Consider the following 24928-nt stretch of genomic DNA (forward strand, 5'->3'; position numbering starts at 1 on the left):
TTACAATGCTGCTTATTGTACTGGTGTACTTTTGCGAGGTTTACTTCATGCTTTTCGAAATTATTTCCATTATTTCTTTTATAGTTCAAAGTTTCCCCTAGGTGTAAAGCTTCATTACGGTCCTTATTTATGGCATCTAGTGCATCAATGAAAGATAACAATTCCTCTACCGTTTTCCAGCCACTAAATAAGATGTCTTTTCTTGCACAACTGGGTAATCGTCTAATTAAAATTTGCACTAATCCCTCTTCTTCCATTGGCTTATCTAAGTGGTTCTGGTGGTTCTGAAGTTTCCTTGACTTGCTGTATCTTATCCATACTACTATAGTATTTAGACCTTGTAAGCATTTAATGCTAATTGTAATTATACTAAATACACAGTTACAGTTCACTCCACAGTATTCTGTCACCCTTCTTGTTCCAGTAATTAAGTTCTGTTTCACGCTCACCCAGCATAGAGTTCTCACTGTGTAGGTGAGCAGATGTGGAAGCAGGGCAGCACCAGTGAACAGCAACTCGTGCCAGCAAAATCGGATGTTGGTTTCCACGTCTGCGTCCTCACGATGTGTGTGAGGGCTGTATAATCCCCGCACTGAATCTTCTTAGTCCGACTGTTCTAGGAGTATTTCTTCTTGGTCTAATACAGCAAGATTTTCTCCTTATTATGCTCGGTTACTAAAGCAATACATGATAGATTTTTCTCTTGTTTTCATCTTGAAATTCCTCTTTTCTTCTGTCCTGTCATGGTCATCATGTTCTAATGGTTTGGACGACTTAAAAGTGTTGAAGTATGTATGCAAACTTCCACTTCTTTAAAGAGATGACTTACTTGAGATGTTCGGCCGACCTTCCTTGCTGGTTAGCCTGCCACTGCAAACTCTTTCTCTTCTTCTCCGAAGTATGTTGCTAGTTACAGAAATTTCTCAAAACTTTTGCTACTTATAAAAATAAGTAGACATATAAAGTTTCATTTGATTCAACCAATGCTGTATATTTGAACTTCAGACATTTTACAAAATCCCACTCTTCACATAAATAAATACTAGTTAGTAAGTCTCTTGCATGTCCAAATGTCAGAAACAAAGTTAATTTACATATAAGAGAAGGTTGGCTTAATAACCATGTCCATTCTCAACATGAATCTTAATACATGTCTTCCCTTCACCAAGGCTAAGAAAAAAGTTTTTAATGGTTCTTTTTCAACTATACACATTACTATAACAATGGTCAAAACACAATTAGAATAGAGTAGCTTAAACACTCCATGGTTCTTTTGTCCACTTTCACTAAACTTCCATGGATTGACTGACAAGTACTTGTTGGTGCAGTTCGACCGCTGCATCTTCATTCTGCTCGCGACTCATTTCCAACCTGCACGCACAAACGTGATGCACAGTGGTCAAGATTACACTTTCTCACACTCATATGTAAAATATCATGTGTTCAAGACGGTAGAAGGCTGAGTGGTTCTAAAATTTACACAGAAATTCTCGAATCACTACAGCAGCAGACGGTGGGTGCAAGGCACTTGCATGTATATTCTTTAAGGTCCAGATGGCTTGCAGCGCCGCCATCAGTTTCGCATCTGTCATGTACACGATGATCTTTCAGTCTCTCTTCCCCCAGATTCACGGATCCAGAGGACAATGTGGCCAAAAAAGCCGCCAGGGGGTGTCATCACAACACTGCAGGACGACCCAATGGAGATGGAGCCTTCGCCTCCTCTCATCCTACCGATGGATATGGACCCACCCACATTGCAGCAGTCGCCGCTTTCTTCATATGGTTCACGGCAGCAAGAGGTGGACGCGTACCCTTCTGGTCATTTTCTGCGGGAACATTTCTGCCAGACTACAGGCCAGATGGCGGGGTACGGCTGAAAGCTTGATGTCCCCTGCATCCACAGCTTACAGCCCGGCAATGCGCTCACACTCCTGCCTTCCCCACCCTGGTCGCACTCCCTACACAACAATGGTCCGTTGCTTTGCGGGGGAGGAATGTTCTGACATAACTGCAAGCACTGGAACGAAGATGAAGAACGAAAGAGAAGAGAAGGTAGTGAAACGACATCGGCCAATGGTGTGCTGATCAGGACCGCACCATGACAGGAGTGGTCTCTACAAGAGGAGAATATAAGCGCCGCTCCTGCCAGCCTTGGCCGCTCAGTATACAGAAAGTATTAGCACATTTGTAATAAAAACTATTACTGTGATTTTGCTTGAATTGTTGTATAGCATTCTGAGAATGCAGCATCCTTTAGGCACCCTATTCGAGGTGAGTGGGCAAGACCCCACAAAACTTTTCCTTGGAATTAAAAATGTTGTTTCAAGCCTCATAATGGCATTAAAGTATTAATGACATAGCAAATATCATTACTGCTATTATATGATATAAAGGAAGCTATAAACCTAAGCCTGGCTTCCTAGTATGACATACATATGAGCATAAAGTATGCGTTACCAGGGTGTACACGCGGACAAGAAAAAAAGAATTCCCGCATTTTCCAGTTAAAAATGCACTTTTTCCCATGTGAAAGTACACTTCTTCCTAGGTGATGATAAGTGACAGTATAATTCACTTCGAGCTGTAAAAATATCAATCCTTTGAATGGTGAAGGTTTTATACATCAGTGTGAAACTTCACAGAATCAAAAACTTCACAAAAAAGTTTTGGAAAGCTCTGATGTGCAGCAACAGTTACGCTGCATATTTTCATCTTATGATACACTGCATATGTTTGTATTTGTATTATGCTAGTATAGATTCGAAACAGCACGTTAGTTTTCAAAGCACTGAAATCGAGATTGAAATGCATTTTTGTAAGCTAGTCATACCTCATGTCACATGATTTCACCAGCCAATGACAGCAGATATTCAGAGCATAGGACACGTAGCATAGTCAGTCACAACAGCAACATCATTGTTAAGTAGAGTGAACACGCAAATAGCAAAAGTTAATGGTTTAAATTACTGTACATAGTGTGGCTACAAGAAAAGTTAAGCTTTCACATATAATATTGGTCTTTATTGTGTGTGTTACACTTTAAGATACATCGCACAAATGTGCCAGTAAAATTTTAAATAATGACATAAAAGTCTGGTCTTCTGTGCTGTAAATTCCTCTAAGTGGCTAGTCCCCAATGTGTTAAGTTTTAAATGAGAATCAAACACTCTGTGATTTTAGAAATTCATTGAACATTCGCACACGTAACATGAAACATCTTGCGCAAAAGGAAATTTACTTTGAAACTAACACTTTTCAAAACACCATTTTCCTGCAAGCTGTTAGAAATAAGTTTTGTTTCAGCAATTGCTAGAGTGTGCCAGAGAACACGTGGGGAGCAACGATGATGTAGGAAGCCCATATGTTCATACATATATAGTGTTAAGAGCTCTTACATGACATCATAAAAGCAACAGAATACTCCAAGAGCATTGGAATTTCTAATACCATAATAAAATGCACAATTCGGCTTTAAGTGCACATTTTTTTCATATGTCCAGATTCACAATAAATGGGGCCCCAACCTGATATTAAAATTTCAGTGCGGTTTTCTGGGTGCAAATTTTCTTGGAATACCAATACTGTATTATCTCCTGTTTGGTTCTTTATTGTGGCATAATGAAATACATGCCAGGAGATGAAAATGTGCACTTGTGAAAATGTGCACTTGAAATTGAGTGAACAGTTGAAACTTGCTAATAGTGCAGAATAAAACACTTTGTTTATAATAAATTGACTGCCTCTGGGGAAAGATTAATAAAAGCCACATTTATATAGCAAATCGAAAAAAAATAACTTCACTGTTCTGAAAATGATTGACTGCCAAAAACATGGAAATAAAATAAGTAATAAAACTGAAACTAATAACATGTGTTAGCCTTCCATAATTATGTAAATGTATTTTAATTCATTTGATAGCTTCCAGCCACAGAAATAGGCTTTGTTTTCATTTGATGTGAGAAGCATAAATGAAGAGGAAACATCAAAATCACTATATGTAAGCAACCAACCCTCCCCACTACAACACAGACTTCTATGCGCATGCGGCAATCTGGCAGCTTGGGTGCGCCAAAAAATTTTTCAGGGTAGCATCTGGCTGCTTGTTGCTAATGCTGATGAGTAGATTTTTTATCTACCCAATTAAATAATTTTATCTATAATTTATTGTTTTCATTGTTACATATTACGTACTTCAAGCTCATATGTACATCATTCTAGGAAGCCAGTCTGGTTTTATAGCTTCCATTAAATCTTAAAATAGCACTGATGATTGTTGCTACATAATTAATACTTCAATGCCACTATGAGGCTTTAAGCAATATTTGTATTTGCGATGGAAAGTTATGTGGACTGTAATTATTTTCGACAAACAATATATTGTAAGCATTATTTTTAATTGCAATTAGTATTTTAAAAAATTTATTACCTTACAACACCATTGCTATCCATTTCACCCTTTATAACCCCCCCCCCCCCCCCTCTTTCCAACCAACTTTTCCTACGTTCCATTCACCTTCCTTCTTTCTCAAATTAGGCTGTAGTAATAACTTTAAGATTGTAACAATAGGTTTATACACTGAGCATTACAGTTCATTGTCCTTTTTTACGTGATTGTAAACACAAATAATTTTACATGGCAATATTTCTACATCATAAATAATCTTGGGTTAGTAGTTAATGTCTCCTTCACCTTCCTGAAATTTTAAATCTACAAATGTACATTTACTACAGCTATACTCTGCAAACCACCATAAGTTGATGGCAGAGGTGCTCACATTATATAGTACGTATCGTAAATATATATATTTACTTTTATGAATCCATTATTACAAAATTTTATGGATATACATTATTACAAAATGAGCACCAGTATTATGGTTAATCCTACTGGTCATTCATTTCATTTCATGCACTGTAAATAGTATCACAATGATACTCCATCGATGGACACTATACCATAGCAACTCTTGATAACACAGCTACACTGTACTTACTGTAACTATTTTTTCATAAACAATGCCACCTAGCCTACACTATTATATCAATGTTTATTCACTTGAACAACTGTAATTTGATATTATTCATTTTATTATCTCATCTATGCAATCCTTTTACAGTTTATCCTGTGTGTTTGCAATTATATTACAAAATGGGGAATGTATACATCAACTACTGTAAATGTTAACCATATGTATGCTGAAATTGTTTTTTTACAAGTAAAGCCATCTATCTTGCTGTTAAGTACAGCACATGTGTGTTAAATAGGGCAGTTAGTTGTTTGAACAATCATAATATGATATCCTACTAGTTTTACTCTTATTTCATTTTTAATCTTTGTGTAATTTATTACACGTCTATAAAATTACAGTATGTAAATGGTAGATATATTGCTACCCCTGCACTCTCTTGTAGCTGACATCACTTGTGACAACACATAGTACCAGTAATTAATTTGCAGTCATCTGTTGCTCACATGATACCCCGTATGTTTTGTACATGTAGTGAATTTAATATGGAAGGCTTTTATATATGGCAAGAGCTCCCTAGATGCTTCAGTTCTATTGTGGATTCAATGTAACCATTGATACTATGTATATATTCCACTCAGCCTTTGAAAATGATGTGTAATTAACATGTGTAGGGCAGCTTTTCAATAAATAATGTGGCTAAGACAATCTGAAACTTTGAGGGGAACTGTCACATTGGAAACGGAAACGCTGTGTGGGTAGGGCCTTCCGTTGGGTAGACCGCTTGCCTGGTGCAAGTCTTTCAGTTGACGCCACTTTGGCAACTTGCATGTCGATGGGGATGAAATAATGATGATGATAAGGACAACACAAAGCCCAGTCCCTGAGAGGAGAAAATCTTCAGCGACTTGCCTGTTGATGGGGATGAAATGATGATGATGATAAGGACAACACAACACCCAGTCCCTGAGAGGAGAAAATCTCTGACCCAGCTGGGAATCGAACCAGGGCTGTTAGGCATGACATTCTGTCTCGTTGACCACTCAACTACCAGGGGCAGACAAAAGAAACATTACTGTTGTTATCAAGCCAGATGAGATAACCATATTAAGTAGAACAGATGTTAAATTTATTCTGTACAACAGCCGAAACAACACAAGTCTTTTCTGAGAAATGTACAATAACACTCATGTCTAAAATTATGTTTTTATATATGAAATCAATGGAAATACCTTCTTGAATGAGAAACCTGGCAAGACACATCAACCAACTGTGGTACTCCTTCGGTGAGTTGAGTGCAACACATGCTGATAGTTGTTGTTCCAGAAAGGTTATTGTGCATAGAGGCCCAACATTTGCTCCATTAAGAAGGCGACTTGCTGTAGACGAAATCCTGTAGAAGGAAAAATGTTTTGGTTGAATGTAGATTTTTTTTTTTTTACCAGAAGACAAAGTACTGTTGATAATGTGAATAACTCTACAGCATCCAGCTTTATAATACATTAATATATGGATAAAGAACAGATATATTACTCCAGATTTAAGATGGAATCAGCAACCATTCTAGTACATTATAATAGTTAGTTTTTACTTAACTTCAGTAATGTAGCTATCATGGGGCATATAATAGCTTTTAAGCTCTAGTGTAATGAATACAAAAGTATTGTGGTGAAGGCAGTATATAAGAAAATAAATTTCTCATATGATGTGTTACATTAATTACTTTCAGTTAAATTACATAAATAAACTTAACTTAAAAGAGAAATTTATGAGAGACTAAAAAATACATCTCACTCTGGCCTATAATGTGAAAATATGATTTATTCACCACTGTTTATCACATTATGGACAAAATTAAAAGCACTTCTTGAATGTGGTGTGACCGAAGTTAGTGTTCAATGATCATGATACGCAGTGGAAAGGAGTTACAATAAGTGGTTAAACAATGGAACTTAAAAATAGGCATTTTCTCTGATTAAAGTATTTGGACAAAGTGCATGGTGTACCTGCATCAGCTATAAAGATCATTTACTCACAGGTAATGAATTTTAACTAGGGTGAATATAGACTGAAGATGAAGCACACACTGGATGTTCAGCTGATGTCAACAGATTTTGTTGTGGCTTCTTCATAGTCAAATACATTTTTGGTATTATTTCATAACCACAAATAAAACAAGAACCCAATTCTTTTTGATTTTTCAACTGTAACAATATTCATGTGGTGGATTTTTACCTTGCCAAATTACAAGTAAAAACAATAAATAGTCAAAAGCACTTTTTTTTTACCTGACATAGTCAAATTGGAGATAAGTGATGTATGTTCATTAAAAGTTGTGTAATCAGAAAAATCCTTTATTAGTCAAGATAGCAAGTCCAATTTTTTCTTTTATTGGTAAACAGTTTTGGCTATCTTAATTAGCCATCTTCAGATCTGTAATATGTGGGAAACTGAGTCTAAGAAAATAATACAGTGCAAACAATTAATATAAAAACATTCTAACACAAAGTGTGTACCAAAACCATTTTTTTGTTTAGTGTACATCACCACTTGGCAAGACATATCATCATAATTTTGTTCCAGCTGTACTGCTAATTATATAATCTAATGCCTGTAAGACAATTTAAATCATGACACTATGTATATAATATATCTAAAAACACAGATTATGTGACTTATCGAACGAAAGTGCTGGCAGGTCGATAGACACACAAACAAACACAAACATACACACGTAATTCAAGCTTTCGCAACAAACTGTTGCTTCATCAGTAAAGAGGGAAGGAGAGGGAAAGACGAAAGGATGTGGGTTTTAAGGGAGAGGGTAAGGAGTCATTCCAATCCCGGGAGCGGAAAGACTTACCTTAGGGGGAAAAAAGGACAGGTATACACTCGCGCACACACACACATATCCATCCGCACATACAAAGACACAAGCAGAGATCTCTGCCCAAACTCTTTGCCTTTACAAATGTCTGCTTGTGTCAGTGTATATGCGGATGGATATGTGTGTGTGTGCGCGCGTGCGATTGTATACCTGTCCTTTTTTCCCCCTAAGGTAAGTCTTTCCGCTCCCGGGATTGGAATGACTCCTTACCCTCTCCCTTAAAACCCACATCCTTTCGTCTTTCCATCTCCTTCCCTCTTTCCTGATAAAGCAACCGTTTGTTGGGAAAGCTTGAATTTTGTGTGTATGTTTGTGTCTCTATCGACCTGCCAGCGCTTTTGTTTGGTAAGTCTCATCATCTTTGTTTTTAGATATATTTTTCCCACGTGGAATGTTTCCCTCTATTATATTCAGATTATATAATAAGTAACACAGGTTAAACAAAATTATGACAATGTGTCTCGCCATTTGGTGATGTATACTAAACAAAAAATTGAGGTGGAACAAACTTTTGTCAGAATTATTTTATATTAACTGTTTATATAGTATTATTTTCTTAGATGCAATTTTTGTTGTATTGCAGATCTGAAGGTCATTAATTAATGCAGCCAAAAATAGTTGTAAATATAAAAAAACTGTACTTGCCACCTTGACTAATAAATAATTTTTTTGAATCCACAGCTTTCAAAAAGCACTTTTATTACCAGGAATTTCAACTATTTTTTATTTATTTATTGGTGGAAGATTTGCAAGTAATCTTCATGACTTATATTTCAGATCAATGCTGAAGAGCTTCAGAGGCATATACACTTTCTTCTGAAACCAACTGAAAAGTAGAGCTCTATTAAAAGTGATCAAAACTTCAATGTAAGAAGTGGTCCACCACTACAATAAAAACAAAGCTTACATTTCAATTGTTGAAAAAAAGTCAGAAAGTTGATGGGAAATACATCTAATTTTGTTCTATTTTTGAAATTTCAGCCCTCAACTGATTTCTCGCTCTTCCTCCACAGTTTCAAGGCCCACGACAAGGAAGAGAGTCACTACTGTAAATGTGAACTCCACAGGCTTTACCTGAACATTTTTAAAACTGTAAAAAGTAAAAGAGAAACTTCAACACCACTGTAATGCTCATGTAGTTGAAGAGAAGCTAAAATAAGAAATATGGTGCACTGCTATACAAATTAAAATGAAAATTAAAGATTTATAAACGTAATAATTGAACAAGTGGTCTAAACAGAGAATCTATAATTTATAAGCAGCTGCACTAGTAAGTTGACACAACAAATTTCAAATATTCAAGGCAGCTACAAAAATTGTAATCCAAGGTATCAAGTTTGTGTAAAACAGGCTGGTAGCAACAAGAAGAGGAAAGAAATAAGAATAGATGATGCAAGGAAGTCCCACCAACCCCTGAAACAGAATAGGTAAAAGTGTATGATAAGTGAAAAGCTGCAACCAATTTAAAAAGCCAAGATTCATATTTAAGAGTACTAATAATAAACTGAAGGTTTTGTGACGGCTCCCAAACCCAAGGTCTTCGGCGGTACTTTTGGGGCAGCCACCACAAATTGTATAAAGTGTGGTTAGTGACCAGGATGTAGCTATGTCTGTTGGCCAAAAAATAATTAATGACAAGAACTGCGCCAGCTAGAATAAAGAGATAACTTATCTTTATTTCTAACGAAGCGTACACCAGCAATAAAAGTCCAAGTAATATTCTGGAGTAATCCATGTACTGAGCCTAGTCGAATACAACAGCAAATATCACACTGCAATGGCTCTGCTATAAGCTCCACAAAAGGCTAGCAATAGACAATCGACAATAGACTGTCCGTCTCGGGGCCAGCGCTCCTCCTCATATGCAAAAGGCAGAGGGCACTGCGGACCCGAGCTCATCCATGGCACGACCTCTTCCGTTGGCGGTAACACCCTGAGACGCCAACGGCCACGACAGGAACTGTGGCCAGCGATATCACGGTCAGGGCACGTGTGCACGAGTTGGTTGGTTGGTTGGTTGGTTGGTTGGGTCCGTGGATACAACAGAAGGGAAATGAAAAGGGTGAAGAAAATTATTTGAAGTTAAGGTAAAGATGAACTACAGCTAAGTGTTAGCAGAATTTCAAGAGACTATTGTTACCATTAGTCGTATGAGTGGGGTAGGGGTTACAAGGGGTGGGAGTCAAATGTCTTTAATAGTTTCCCAGTTACCTATACCACTGTTTCCACATTACAGTGCGTGGTAAGTAAGAGACGCTGACATCTGTGACTGCAAACAATTTGTAGGTGGCTACTCATCTTTACTGTGTTATTAGTGGTAGTCACACCAGTACAAAATGCTGAAACTAACTTGCAGCTCAGCTCACAGACAATGTGTATGGTGCATTTTTCTGCAGTGCTTTTGCAGCAATGGGGTCAACTTCTGTCTGGAGTATGACTTCTAGTTACGACTGATTTGTGAGCATTCTTAAATCTCTCAAAATGGCTATAGATGCACACACAGCAGTAACACCCCAGAAAACCATATCTATTCATCACAGGTTGCATTTTGTGGAGGAAACACTGCCCAATTTAGGAAGTGTAGCATTAGGCAAGAGCCTCCACTCTGTACACAGACAGCACTATTATATGCTATTGGACACTGCAGATAAGGCAAACATTTTCACCTTCCCTAGTGAATGAATAGGACAGTGTGATATTCTGTAGGGGTACTCATCAGAGCATTTATAATGATCTCTGGGCAAGTGCTGCATCCATTCTCTTCTGCCAGGCATATTAGTCTTTGCTCTACTGTTCCATGGAAGTACAGGTTGGGAGAGTGGTTCTGCACTTGTGCAACTGCTTTTCCACTGAAATATAGTCATGCACTGGCAACAATCTGGCAAGTATACCAGACATAGAGTTGAGTCCTATTGCGATGAAGCACTGGCTGTAAGAGAAGCTACTAGTCCACTATCTGCCTGCAGACTGTCAGAAAAAGAGTTGTCACTCCTAGAAAAAGAGTGAGATGGAATGATTGGTTCAGCAGTACATCTTATGACAAATCAGCTCAGCTTAGGAATGTTCTGCTTATTCCAATCCGCAGAATGACTTAGGAAAAGTAACAAACACAGTTCATCTTACTTAAATCTGATGGGAAACCAAGACCACTAACAGTCATACAATCAAAAACTATGTCGCCATTTTTCAAATTTAGAGACAGTGATCTGGCACTTTCATATCTCGGCAAAGTGTGACAAGAGTTTGTGACAAAGAGAAAAACAGCTGTCATTGGACAAGAACTATCCCAGTTCAACAATATTGCTGCCATCTGTGAGACTTGTATGAAAATAGTACAGAAGTGAGACAGAATCTGAGTGGCTGTATTCACTACTGCAATTTCATCTTAAAAGGTCCTCTGGTGTGGTTTGATTTGCAGTTCAAAATAAACTTACTAAACCACTCCTTAAAACTCCCAAGGGAAGTAACGACAGAGTGATGACCAAGCGTTTTTGCAATGCCAATGCAAAATACTTTTTCTCTTAAAAATTCAAAACTGTTGTCAACCTGATGGTTGGTTTGTATACTAATGAACTTTAAGGCCTGGCCATACAGAACACGGTTTTGTGGTACGGCCTGCAGCCTTGAGCCTCAATGGCCAGGCCGTATTGTTAAAATACCTACTGTTGCATTCTGCTGGTCACACAGAGTATGGCTTTGACACAGTGGCAACTGGCCTGTTGCACTGGTCAGCATTGAGTCGCCTCAGAATACAGATTCGCTGCACACTGGGGGAACCCTGTGTGCACGTGCTAGCACATTTGACTGCTGTGTGGCAGCAGTAGCAGGAGGCAGCTCTGTTGTGTTGCACTACACATACGAGCTGCTAATGAGGTTTTGGCTGCTTTGGCAGTGTGGCGGTTGATGCAACAAGAGCAGTCACTGCGACCAGCTGCTCGTGGTTGATGCAACAAGAGCAGTCACTGCGAACAGCTGCTCTTGTCTGCGTGACATCCCTTGCCATTGAATGCCCTGACCACTTGCAGTGAGGATGAGCTGCACCATCAAGCCACGTTCTATTTCCCAAACAGTTACAGGAGGACCTACAGCTTAAAATGGACTCTGAACCACAGTGAAACTTGGCATTTTTCACATTAACAAACACTGCCACAGGAAAAAGAAGAGACAAGTAACGGAAAAAATTGTAGAACTGACTAGGTATGGAACCGCAGACCTTTGGATCCTTAGTCTGGCATTTAACCACTGAGACACTAACACATTCATTTTATCAGGGCACATGCTTGTAGGCTATCAGAAAATTTTAGTTGATCTTCATTTGACGATGTTACAGTAGTAGCAGACGCACACGTACATCTTATGAGGGTAATACCAAAAGTAAGGTCTCCTATTTTTTTATAAGAACATAGACCTGTTTATTTCTACAATGGTTTACATCAGTTAACAGCTTGAATATTTAGCTATTTTTCGACATAATCACCATTTCTGTCGATGCATTTTTGTAGATGCTGTGGCAGTTTTTGTATGCACATGTCATACCAGCTCACCGCCATGCTTTTCAGAAAGTTATGAACCTCTTCTTTTACCTCATCGCTGGGACCACAATTAACGCTGACAGGTACTGTGAGACTCTGAAAAACTCAAACGGGCAATTCAGAACCGGAGAAGTGGAATGTTGGGCAAGGGTGTAGACATTCTCCATGAGAACACATGCCCACACATCGCTCGTCAAACCGTTGCTCTCCTGCAACAGTTTCAGTGGAACATAATCACCCACCCACCCTATAGTCCTGACTTGGCACCCAGTGACTATCACCTGTTCCATTTGGCTGAAAGCAATTCAGCTCCGAGGATGAGGTGAAAAAGAGGTTCATAACTTTCTGAACAGCATGGCAGTGAGCTGGTATGACATGGGCATAGTAAGACTGCCACAGCGTCTGCAAAAATGCACCGACAGAAATGGTGATTATCTTGAAAAATAGCTAAATGTTCAAGCTGTAAACTGATGTAAACCATTGTAGAAATAAACAGGTCTATGTACTTATAAAAAAATGGGAGACCTTACTTTTGGGATTACCCTCATATTAATGTATATGCTCCTTCCTGAGAGCATGAGACGAAGACACACTACAATTTACTCACAATCTACCTGAGTTTTTTCTTAACATTGCTGCCAGCAATGAACTGACTGTTTAGTGGCTTTTTGTGTTTCTTTTCCTTCTACGAAGACTGGCAGAAGAAATCTTGTGGCCACTTTTCAATACTGTCTCATTCTCCTCCTTAGTAAAATAGGAAATTGGTAAGTGGGTTTATGAAATAATGTATCATATTTTAATGTTCACCAATTTATATCCAATTATGATACAAAGATCCTTTCTATTCCATGGCTACCAGCAGAAGACAAGTTAAGATTTACTTGTTCATTTATTTTGAGAGAAATGAAAATGTGACAACAGCAGAGATGAAATTGTTGAAGTGAGTACCTAAACGATGAGATATGACAAAAATGATACACAACACCACAAAGGTTGACAGAGAGAGTTATGGTGCAGCCAGGGAGGTTTGATATATCACACACACTAATATGCGTGCTGGGAGCAGTCAGGGAAGTGCGATATGTTTCATATTCCAGGAAATGAAGGCAGGAATGGAATAACCAGAGTCACAGTACTGGAAAGTATAATGCAAATGGAAATCTGCTCCTTACATTGTGGACAGATTTCAATCACTGCTTGAAAAACACATTCCTCAGATTTACTGGAAAATACAAAAAGCTTGTATGCATCGTAGCTCTATGTACTGGCACCTCCTCAATTCTGTTATTTAAGCTAAGAGAGATATTATAGATGTTCCAATAAGTAGGGCTACAAGTGCAGCTGAGGGTTGGGCTAATCAGTGTCTCGATACATCTAAAATGAAGCTAACATATAGCCTCCCACACAGACAATGAAATATGAGCCAACGGAGACTGATAATCTGTAAGCTGCTCAACTGCAGAGGGACCAGTTGTTGATCTACATTTGCATCTACATACATACTTCGCAATCTACCGTACGGTGCGTGGCGGAGGGTACCCCGTACCACAACTAGCATCTTCTCTCCCTGTTCCACTCCCAAACAGAACGAGGGAAAAATGAGTGCCTATATATGCCCTAATCTCACCTCGATGCTGAATTTAACACAAATAGATTCTTACCCAGAAGGCATGTCAATCAATGTGCAGACAGAAAAGTTCTGTCATATATTGTTAATAAATGGCAGTTTCTCTTACTGAATAAATAATTCCCAAAAGCCAATGTAACTTCTGACTAACAGGGACATGCTGCTATTTCTGTAGTTAAACTAGTTCAAGAGAAAATCATTGAACAGAACATGATATCTACATGTGTTTCATTGATTTAAACAATGCATTTGACTACATGCCTGCTGATGTTATGAGAAGCTCCACATCAGTTTTATGATGGCATGTTTGTCTAAATACAGCATGAGAATATATCAGTTTCATATTCTAAGTGGTGTTGTGTACTTGCACTCTATTTCACTGCTGTGAGTGATGCACTCAAGAGCTGCAATCCCCATTTTTTTTAAAGAACTGAACTCTTATGTATCAAACAACTTCAAACATCTGTTTACTTTACAAATGTATTTGATGTCATATCTCCTGAACTGGGCGTCATACAATCATACAATTATGCAGGTGCTTTCAGTGGTATATATGGATACAGTCTGCAGAATGTGTTCTGAATACAGTTAGTAGTAAAGAAGTAATAATTAAAACATCATATCGCACCTGATGATGATGAACAGCAAAAATTTAGTAAGTGTTAATTTTTTTTATTTTGTGTGTGTGTGTGTGTGTGTGTGTGTGTGTGTGTGTGTGTGTGTGTGTGTGTAGGAGCACTTTGCACACGAGTTATGCTACCTCAAGACATACACAGTTTGTAACTTTAATCCAGGACTTATTGTGTTAAATCTTTAATTCGACATCTTACCTCATAATGAATAGATAATGACAGCCTTTTAAATTCTGTCAATAAATATATGATGGGTATCCTTGATAACCTATAGCTTGACAAGAACAAAGCACAGGACATGGGCTGATATTGGGCTGAAAAATGTTAAAATAAAGGTAAAATAATTACAGTATATGAAATACCGAAAACCAAATCTATGCTGCACTTTTAAGCCTTTAGATAGGCATCATGCAACTGTGCTTGGTAGACCACATTAGTCATAATACAGACATTAGATATGACAAAGGAGCCTTTGACGTCTTCCACTTTTAGTCCAATCAAATGATGGTCAGAAAGGACAAATAATCGAAGCTTTTACAGAAGTTTTTGACAAGCTTTCTATATGTTTTTGAGGGTTTTGAATCTGAATTTTGAAAGTTCCACTGAAACTCTGGTCCAGACATGAGGCAAAAATGGAAAAAAATCCACAAAAAATGAAACTTTTTGGGTTTTTACACTTACAACTCAGAAAAGACAAAAATTTCAGCAAATTTGACAATGTACAAAAGTAAAGAGGATAAAATTTCCCACATAACAGTTCATTGTGACTTTTCTTGCCAGACCAACTGTGTGTAGTGAATCTTGAAGTTAGCATGATTTCAGAACTGAAGGTGATGGGCCATCTCAGGACCTAGCCCCTCACACTCCTACCACACTTTGTCGCACATCCCTAGCCAATTTCCATCCTCCAGTAGCGTCATGATGTTATTAGAGTGGTTGGTAGTTGACACTTGCTGAGGGGGAGTGCAAGATGTTTGTGAGCTGGCACTGACCTTTCCTCCTGGCAGGTGAGAGGCCAGTCTGTGTATTTTGATTCCTCCTCTGGCAGTTGGAAATTCAGTTTAAATATATAAAACAGTCATACAGAATGAGATGAGGTCAAAGGTGTGTTCCATGTGATGGTGTACTGGATGATGGGAGAAAAGTATCACCATCCAAGCCCGAGGTGGCGTTAAAGAATGTTCTTGAAGTAAGTAAGAAGAGGAAGAACGGGATTAGCTGCCCTTTTGAAGAGCAAAACTTTGTTTAAGGTTCGTGAACAATGTTCAAAGAAGTACACTAGCAAAAAACTTGAGGAAGAGCAATTGAGAAGGTCCCACAAACACAGCTTTGTAGAAATAATCTTCAATGAAAGGTGGGTAACACATGTCACTTAGGACAAATCCTGTCTAATTTGAAGGAGGAGAAATGCTTAACATCAGTTTTAATGGACAAATTGGACATAGCAGGCATAACTTCCAAGTAAGCCATGGAAGATGACGATACCTTGATCTACAACTATGTCTACACACCGCAAGCCCCTTTGCTGTATGTGGGTGAGGGTACTTTGTGTACTGCTGTCATTTCCCCTCTTTCCTGTTCTAGTCATAAATAGCTTGTGGAAAGAACGATTGCCAATAAGCCTCTGTGTGGGCTCAATTCCTCCGGTTTTATCTTCATGGCCCTTTTGTGAGATGTACGTAGAAGGGAGCAATATGTTGTTGACTCATTTAGGAACATACTATAACAATACTTTAACAATAATCCATACTGTGATGCAGAACACCTCTCTTGCAGTGTCTGCCATTGCAATTGGTTGACCATTTCTGTGATGCTTTTGTGCTTACTAAATCAACCTGTAACAAAATGCACTGCCGTTCTTTCAGTCTTCAATATTTCCTCTATCCGTCCAATCTGAAACGGATCCCATACTCATGAGCAGTATTTGTCGAACAAGTGTTTTGTAAGCTATTTCCTTTGTTTATGGACCACATTTCCTGAGGATTCTTCCAATGAATATATCTAGCATCTGTCTTACTCATGATTTATTTTATGTGGTCATTCAATTTCAAATCATTCTATACGATTGTCAACACTGCACATCTCTGGCTTCCACACATTCAACCATCATAGTTTTTGTGGAAGGCAAGAGGGGGGGGGGGGGGGGGGCTTCTCATCATTCTATCAGACTTCTTTCAACAACATAATGCATTAATGATGAAAGCAGGCCAAAGAAAATCCCACAGAAGCCTGACTGTTCTCAGGGAATTGGCCACTCTGCTTGAGAGAAAATCTCGTATTTGCATGTAGTCAAGTTGCTGTGACACTACTTCTGCTCTTTACAGTCAGGGAAAAGTGAAACGCATCACTGAAGAAACATCCTGAATTGCAACAGGACATATGAATATTTAAAGATCCAAACATGGACAATGAGGCAGTGGTGGAGTTCAGTAAAAGATCCCTCATTAAGTTGTATGATGGTATAAGCAGGTGTCTCTGAACCACATCCAATATGGAAGCTCCACCAAATTGGCATTCGTAACAACTACCAACATCAATTCTCTGCTACCAACAGAAGATGCTGCTTGCCAGTATATTCTCAGATTGTACAGCCAGATACAACAGTGGCTGTGCAAAAATAAAAATCCTGAGGAGTCAGGTTGGACGAGGTCCAAGGATTGCATATGCTTGAGCTGCCACCACCCGGTGTTATTCTGACCTATATCCCATGCAAATGCTAAACTTTGGCAACTCTTGTAGTTGCCAAAAGACAGGCCTCCACTGTTCCAAGTTCTGCATCAACTGGGATACAGTTTGTGAGAATGTCAGCCACCTCATTTCGCATGACTTAAAAATCATGTCGGAAGTAGAGGAGGAACAGGAGACTGAAATGAGAGTTACTGCAGATGAAGGCACACTGTAATTCATATTATGTCGTTAATCATTCCCACTGTGATATCTCATGACCTCATCATCGTAAAGACAGACAGAGAGAGAGAGAGAGAGAGAGAGAGAGAGAGAGAGAGAGAGGAGAAGAAGAAAGCTGTACACTGGTTAAAACTCTAATTTATTATAATTATAATACATAGATAATTATTTACCTATTATTTGGTATGAACTGAAATAAGTCACTCATTATCTCACTTAACTGTAAAACACACACACACACACACACACACACACACACACACACATATTCTCATTTTGCAGATAGATCAAGAAAAGATGAGAGCAGACCTAAACACCATTTCTTCCGCCTCAGTTTGCAAGCTTATTTCATTTCTAAGGGATTTACATTGCTGTATTCCAGTCACTGCCTGAACATTTCTGTACTTCCTTCTTTCATTGATTAATTGAAATATTTCACCTGTTACCCTAGGTTCCATCACAGTCACCTTCCTTGTACCTATGTTTGTCTGCCCAGCATCTATTCCCTTTCCAGAGATGTCCACTCCTCTTCAACTGAGCTGCCTACTCTGGTGTTCCTTATCTCAGTATCCACAATAAATGAACTTCAAATGCCTCCCAGCATTCCTCAGTACTTCAGTATCCCACTTCTTTCCACAATGATTTTTTTGGATGATTCTCTTAAACTTCAGCCAAACTACAACTTCTGTAAACATTGGTTTGCCTTTCTTCAGGCTATCTTCTAAGATAAGTCATAGTGTCAGTACTGCCTGGTGTGTTTATACATTTCTTGGGAAACAAATGATCTACCCCAAAGTAGGCAGGTAGGGGTGACAGGCTAGGAGGGGGGCGTGGCGGGGACGGGGGCGTGGCGGGGAGGGGTGTGGGGGGCGTGGCGGGGAGGGCGGACAGGCGGGGAGAGTGGTGGACAGGCGGGGAGAGTGGGGGATAGGTGGGGAGATGGGGGAGAGGGGGGAGAGGCAGGGAGAGGGGCACAAGCATGGGGAGGGGGAGGTGGGGAGAGGGGGGAGGGGGAGGTGGGGAGAGGGGGTTAAGGCGGGGAGAGGGGGACAGGCATGGGGAGGGGGAGGTGGGAGGGGGACAGGCATGGGGAGGGTGAGGTGGGAGGGGGACAGGCATGCGGAGGGGGAGGTGGGAGGGGGACAGGCGTGCGGAGGGGGAGGTGGGAGGGCGGCAGGCGGGGAGGAGGGCAGGCGGGGAGCGTTGGCAGGCGGGGAGCGTTGGCAGGCGGGGAGCGTTGGCAGGCGGGGAGCGTTGGCAGGCGGGGAGCGTTGGCAGGCGGGGAGCGTTGACAGGCGCGGAGCGTTGACAGGCGGGGAGAGGGGAGAGGACAGGTGGGGGTAGGTGGTAGGGAGGACAGGCGGGGAGGGGGACAGGCGGGGAGAAAGGGAGGGGGACAGGCGGGGAGAAAGGGAAGGGGACGGAAGGGGACAGGCGGGGAGAAAGGGAGGGGGACAGGCGGGGAGAAAGGGAGGGGGACAGGCGGGGAGAGGGGGAGTGGGAGAGGCGGGGGGAATGGTGGAGGGATCAGGGGGGAGAGCGGGAGGGGGCAGGTGGGTGGAGAGGGGGAGGGGGCCGGTGGGGGGAGAGGGGGAGGGGGCAGGCGGCGGGAGAGGGGGACAGTCGGGGAGGGGGAGAGGCGGGGAGGGGGACAGGCGGGGAGAGACGGAGGGGGACAGGCGGGGAGGGGGACAGGCGGGGAGGGGGGGAGGGGGCAGGTGGGGAGGGGGACAAGTGGGGAGGGGGAGGGGCAGGTGGGGAGGGGGACAGGCGGGGAGGGGGAGAGGCGGGGAGGGGACAAGTGGGGAGAGGCGGGGAGGGGGACATGCGGGGAGGGGGCAGGCGGGGGGGAGGGGGACATGCAGGGAGGGGGCAGGCGGGGGGGAGGGGGACAAGCGGGGAGAGGCGGGGAGGGGGACAAGCGGGGAGAGGCGGGGAGGGGGACAAGCGGGGAGAGGCGGGGAGGGGGACAAGCGGGGAGAGGCGGGGAGGGGGACATGCGGGGAGGGGGCAGGCGGGGGGAGAGGGGTAGGGAGCAGGCGGGGGGAGAGGGGTAGGGAGCAGACGGAGGGAGAGGGGGAGGGGGCAGCCGGGGAGGGGGTCAGGGGCAGGTGGGGAGGGGTACAGGTGGGGAGGGGGGAGGGGGCAGAAGGAGGGAAGAGGGGGTGGGGGCAGGCGGGGGGTAGAGGGGGAGGGGGCAGGCGGGGGGTAGAGGGGGAGGGGGCTTGTGGGGGCAGGGGGTAGGCGGGGGAGAGGGGGAGGGGGCAGGCGGGGGTAAAGGGGGAGGGGCCAGGCGGGGGTAAAGGGGGAGGGGCCAGGCGGTGGGAATGGGGGAGGGGGGCAGACGGGGAAGAGGGGGAGGGGGGCAGGCGGGGGAAAAGGGGGAGGGAGGCAGGCGGGGCAGAGGGAGGGGGGGCAGGCAGGGGCAGAGGGAGAGGGGGGCAGTCGGGGGGAGTGGGAGAGGGGGGCAGGTGGGGGTAGAGGCAGAGGGGGGCAGGTGGGGGTAGAGGGAGAGGGGGGCAGACGGGGAGAGGGGGGCAGACGGGGAGAGGGAGACGGGGACAGACGGGGAGAGGGGGACAGACGGGGAGAGGGAGAGGGGGGCAGTCGGGGAGGGGGGGTCAGTCGGGGAGGGGGACAGACGGGGAGAGGGAGACGGGGGGTCGGGGAGGGGGGGCAGTCGGGGAGGGGGGCAGTCGGGGATGGGGGGCAGTCGGGGATGGGGGGCAGTCGGGGATGGGGGGCAGTCGGGGATGGGGGGACAGTCGGGGATGGGGGGACAGTCGGGGATGGGGGGACAGTCGGGGATGGGGGGACAGTCGGGGAGAGGGGGACAGACGGGGAGAGGGGGACAGACGGGGAGAGGGGGACAGACGGGGAGAGGGGGACAGACGGGGAGAGGGGGACAGACGGGGAGAGGGGGACAGACGGGGAGAGGGGGACAGACGGGGAGAGGGGGACAGACGGGGAGAGGGGGACAGACGGGGAGAGGGGGACAGACGGGGTGATGGCTGCATGGTGGGGGGGAGTAGTGGGAGAAGGCAGTGTATGAATTGGATGGAAGTGTGATGCCGACAGAAGAGAGAAGGGGAAAGGATAGGTTAGGCAGTGGTAACATGTTAGAAGAAGTTTGGGGTGATGGGGTTTCAAGAGTGGGGAATCTGTTGTCTTTCTAATACATCCTGCACTCCCGAAATCCCCCTGGCCTTAACCTCTGCTAACCTGTTCCCCTTTCCTCACTTTGCCTTTTCTCTTCTCTCTACTGTTGACACCACTCCTTTACCATCTAGATCATGCACTCACTACTCACTCGCACATGCCCCTCCCTCTCTCTGCTCTTCCCCTTTCTCAATCCCTCTCCCTTCTCTCTCTCCTCCCTTTCTCCCTCTTCATCTTTAATTTACTTTCCTTTTCCCCTCTCCCCATTTTTCCCCTCAGTACACCTCTCCCTCTCCCTACACCTCTTTTTGATATATCCTCTATATTCTTTACATCTTCTGTGGCCACTAAGTCATCTGTCCAAAGACCAGCCTCTTTCTCGCTACCCATACCTTGTGTTCTTCCCAACCCCATTCCCCATCTCCATCGGCACAAGGAACTGTTTTCAATACTCGAATATCAGTAATCAGTCTTACCGTGGGCATGGAAGTGTGCTTTTGGGTGCCTGTGTGGTTGTGTGTGTGAATGTGTGTACCCTTGCTTTAAAAAGAACTAGTACTCAAAAGCTAGTGTGAATTGTATTTTCCATGTGAAACTGTGCTCCATGCATTGAACTGCTATAGGTGAGTGGTTGTCTTTCTTTTATTTTACATACTGCCTCATCCAGGAATTTCCATTATTGTTTTACCTTCACTCTTTCATCACTCACAGTTTCTGTCTTCTACTTTATTCATTTTCCTTGTTTCAGACAAACATTGCCTAATGCTTCCTCTGAAACTCTCAACAACCTCAAGTTCTTTCAATTTATCCAGTTTATTAAGCCTTAATTTGCTGTTTATAACCAATAAATTATGGCGTGTCTACACCTGACCCAGGAAAAATCTAATAGTTTAACATTTGCTTTTGAAATCTGAAATATTTCAGTGTCATAACATCTCATCCATATATAAAATCTTCTTGCATAATACTTAAACCAAGTGTTAGTGACAATCAACATATGCAAAACTTGTGCAAAAATACTACCGAGCACTTCCCTCTTTCACTCCTTTCCTCCAAACCATGGTCTCCTACTACTTTTTCTTCTCCCCCTCTGGAATACCATCGAGTTCCAGTACCCCATTACAATTAACTTTCTGGCTCCCTTTTTACTTTCATCATACATTCTTTCAATCATTTCATTACCTGTAGAGCAAGTTGGCATATAAAGTTGTACTACTGTGGCTTGGGTTGACTGTGATACTTTGCTCACTACGCTGTTCATATTAGTTGACCACTTTTCTTACTTTCTTGTTCATTATTGGACGTGCTCCTGCATGATCCCTTCTTGATTTTCTATATATGTATCACTGTGCCAACTTGACCAGAAGTCCTAGTCTCCCTGCCACTGCACTTCACTAATTACCTCCGTATCTAACTTCAACCTACTCATTTCTCATTTTGAATTCTCCACCTACCGATTCAATTAACACATCTAATATGCCATGCTTTACCCCAAATAATGCCAGTTCCGTTTTTCCTGATGACAACTACTTCTTGAGTAGTTCTACCTGAAGGACAATATAGGGGACTATTTTACCTCAAGGATATTTTACCCAGGAGGATATCATCATCATTAAATCAGGAAAAATTATGACTGTAATTTCCCCTCTGTTTTAGTCCTTTGCAGTAACAGCACAACCTTGGGTGATGTTACAAAGGCAGATCAGCCAATGATCTAGACTGTTGCCTCTGCCACTACTGAAATGGCTGAGCTGCCCCTCAGGAAGCACAAGTATGTCTGCTCTCTCCATAAATACCCCTCCATTGTGGTTGAACCAATGGTATGATAAGTTGTATAGATGTGACACATGAGCCACCACACCTTGGTAAGGTCCATGGTTCACCAAATAAAAGACAAAAACTTAGCTTTCAGAATGAAACAACTACTGAGCAAAACTGCTAGAAGAATTTACTCAGTTAAATCAAATATTAACAAAATATGAATGTTGTTAGTAACTGAAGTTTACATTTATTTGTTCACAACATACCCTTTAATGTGAGACTGCAAAGAAGCAAGTGGAAGCAATTTGTTTTCTTGTGGCAGCAGCTGAGTGAATGTACGCTGAGCACAAGAGCGCTGGACTGCATCTAAGCTGTCACCCATTAATAACCTGGTGAACAAGACATGGCACACAAATTTTGTCATCATGGATGTATAAAAAAAACAACCGAAATAAATATCTGAGATTTCTATTCCTCCTACCAGCAACTTAGATCACTGGAGAACATGAATGCTTTTCCTGTTGATAGTGATATTATAGGGCAGCCTTTCTCTGTTACTGTACAACTCAAAATTGTGACAACAGAGCCTGTAAAGATAGGAAAAAGAATTACTGTAAGATAAGAGCCTAAATAATATTGAGATATAGTAAATGAGGACAACTGCAGAAGCACACATATCAAGCTGAAAGTTTACTTACCTTCATTCCACATACCTTTAACATCAGATGATTGAAACACAAGTAAAACTTTTCATTTTCTTCATGTTTTCTAATTATTCCCCCCACAGTCAATAATTTTTATTTTATATTTATTTATTTTGTTAATTATATTGACTTTTGTCTGGTGACACATGTAATGGTAAATTGAAAGTGACTCAGCAGTGGAGAATGTGATAATATATCCAAAGTGATAACTATGTGGAAGAAAATATTGGAGTGCTAAACACAGAGATGGTAAATTTATGCCATGAGTCAGCTTTTTCCCATGAAATGCATGGATCCTGCTTTTTCAAGTGGTGATAAATCATTTTAAGAATATTTACAAATTGTGTTAAAAATTATCCAGTGCTGATGTGCTGTTAACCTTTAATTTACCCACTCTCATAGAGCACATAATGTTATGAACTGCAGCCATCTGCTGTCTTCTTTTTCCTTTTAAAGACTTCTTCATAAGCCTTTATTGTTTATTTTCACTACCCTATGACTTATTGGTGGTTCTGTATCACTGTAACTCCATAAAATGAAAGAAAATGATCAGTTTTGTAATTTTTTAGTAAATGGAATCCCTTAGAAACGTATTTTAAAATACTTGACACTTGCAATACATGCAAAGTTCTAGAGACACCTCTTCTGATACTCCAAAGAATCGATACTGTTCATCGCAGGTCCAAAACATACTGGCAATGATGAAAAGACTGTAATGTTGAGCACCTCAGTTGCAAGGTTTGGAAAAGTCAACTACCAAGTAATTTTAATAAGACCATGGCAGCAATTAACTGATCTCTTCAACACACCAGACAACATAAAATTAAAAAGAAGTTGCAGTGACTGCAAACGATTCTGTGTACCTGGTTCAGAACGCATAATAGGCATCAGCGATTCATTCTTGATGAGGCAACGGCTTTTCTCAAAGTCCCATACACTAATGCAGCCATTGCTTGTGATAACCATAACATGCTGAAGCCCTGAAAGCACCAAACGGGATGGAGCCGCTGACAGCACGAGAGGCGGGAAAGGTCGTCTTCCTGCAACGAAATAAGTATGGATCCACTGCAGGTTTACTGTGTTTTACAACAGTTCTGATTTTAGGCTGTGGAAAATGACATCAACATTTAAAAATTGCAAGAGAACATTGAATCTTCTATATAAATGTATCCCTCCTCATATGCTCCTCACTTCTGACTGGACATTTCAAAGTTCATAATATAAATAGTATAGAGTAAACTTTAATTATACTTCACCCATTATCACAACTTCACATTAGCTTTCATTTCCATATTAGCTATGAAAAAAAGAAAAAGGTGACAAACTGTATTTCACTGAAACATGCAAAAGTAAGTCTAATAACACATAAGAAAATAAGAATGTGAGTGACATAGTCTGAACAGCATAGTGAAAGCAGTATCATAGGCGAAATAGGCATGAAGTCAATCCCCACCAAAGTAGTACAAGTTTATTTGCCCATTAGCTCCATAGATGTTAATGAGACAGAAATAGTGTTTGGATAGAGAAAATAAACTATTCAGATAGTTAAAGGAGGCAAAATTGTGATTGTGATGGGAAACTGCGATTTGATAGTAGGAAAAGAAAGAGAAGGAAAAATTGTTTGTTCCAGCCCCTGGCATACAGGCTGCCCATCGTGGTTGCAGTGGTATCGGCCTGCTTTATCAATCTGCTTTTTATGGTGGCCTGTACATCAGAGCAAATAAATGATTTTCAAGAAGCTGATATGTA

The 24928-nt window shown here is 41.7% G+C and overlaps 1 protein-coding gene across 1 annotated transcript in view; it reads right to left on the reverse strand.

Moving 5' to 3' along the window:
• Positions 1-24928, reverse strand: part of LOC126203468 (protein HIRA) — a 242211-nt gene that overhangs the window by 30710 nt on the left and 186573 nt on the right. The window contains exons 13-16 of the mRNA XM_049937786.1: positions 24043-24219; positions 22957-23062; positions 22742-22864; positions 6203-6363 (exon numbers count right to left, since the gene is read on the reverse strand). Coding sequence (XP_049793743.1) covers positions 6203-6363; positions 22742-22864; positions 22957-23062; positions 24043-24219 — 567 coding nt within the window. The remainder of the gene's footprint in view (positions 1-6202; positions 6364-22741; positions 22865-22956; positions 23063-24042; positions 24220-24928) is intronic.

This window comes from Schistocerca nitens, chromosome 9 (genome assembly GCF_023898315.1).
Source record: "Schistocerca nitens isolate TAMUIC-IGC-003100 chromosome 9, iqSchNite1.1, whole genome shotgun sequence".
NCBI lineage: Eukaryota > Metazoa > Arthropoda > Insecta > Orthoptera > Acrididae > Schistocerca > Schistocerca nitens.